At 33.2% G+C, this 1,018-nt stretch overlaps 1 protein-coding gene across 1 annotated transcript in view; it reads right to left on the bottom strand.

Moving 5' to 3' along the window:
- Positions 3–1,018, bottom strand: part of LOC107638775 (transmembrane protein 64) — a gene marked incomplete in the record, with an annotated part of 3,819 nt that continues 2,803 nt past the window's right edge. The window contains 1 exon segment of the mRNA XM_016342164.2: positions 3–299. Coding sequence (XP_016197650.1) covers positions 65–299 — 235 coding nt within the window.

The raw sequence follows: 1,018 nt of genomic DNA, 5'->3' as shown, positions 1-1,018 counted from the left end.
CCAAACTTTAGATACATAAATATACACGCTGAGCATCATGATTTAAAAAAAATACATGACATGCTTATGAATGGGAAGCTTTCTGCATCTCAAAATCAGCAATGCCAGAAACAGAGGCAGATTCCTCATTGGCCTCAGCCATCTTGAGTTTATTCAAAGTCCTTTTTGCATAAACAGTAAATGCAACCGTGGTAACAATTGCAACGATGAATGAAATAATGTTATACACTATTTCCACAGTGGTCAAGTGATGCCTCCCATACTGTGCATCTGCTAAGGTCCTTATTAATCTACCACTGCTCAAAATTGGGCCCACATTAGTGATAAGAAAAAGAAACAAAGATGTAAATATATTAAAGCATTAATAAAGACTAATACATGAAAAAACTCATTAGTCATATCATTATCAGGATTCAGGATCAATAATTTATTTGTCTTACTAAAGCAACAAGCATTTTTAGAATGGTGAAAAGAACAAGTGCTCTTCTGCCATATGTTTAATCTCCCTTTTAATGTTTTATTAAAAATAATGTACCTTTATGTCCACTGACTTTTCATTTAGACTAAATATCTTCTTTGGCTTCTGACCAAAAAAGGGGATACATTAGTCTACGTATCCTCTATTTTTAATGATGAGGACAAAATGAGAATTCTCAAATTCAGAGTATGTTCCGAGTGAGCTAAAAAATGGGGTGAATTCTTTTTTCTTTTTTTGTGATAAGTTCCATCTGTAAATCCAAAGTCATCCATGAAAATTTCCAATTTGCCTCCGGAAAATTGTGTCAAGAACCCAAAGGAGCATTTTGTCTTCATTTTATGATTAAAAGAAATTTTAAGTAGAAATGAAGGAAACACATATGAACTATGAAAGGGTATTATGGCACTGTTTGACCAATATAGTTAACCCAACCTAATGGGATAACTTTGTTGTTGTTGTTTATATTCCTAGTATTAAGTCACTGAAGAGCAGGTAGAATGTAGAAAAGAACGAACCTGTAGATGTAGATGAAAGCTTCTG

Source organism: Arachis ipaensis, chromosome B04, assembly GCF_000816755.2.
Source record: "Arachis ipaensis cultivar K30076 chromosome B04, Araip1.1, whole genome shotgun sequence".
Classification (NCBI taxonomy): domain Eukaryota; kingdom Viridiplantae; phylum Streptophyta; class Magnoliopsida; order Fabales; family Fabaceae; genus Arachis; species Arachis ipaensis.
The sequence above is the reverse complement of the archived record's forward strand: the minus strand, read 5'-3'. Positions and strand labels throughout refer to the sequence as shown.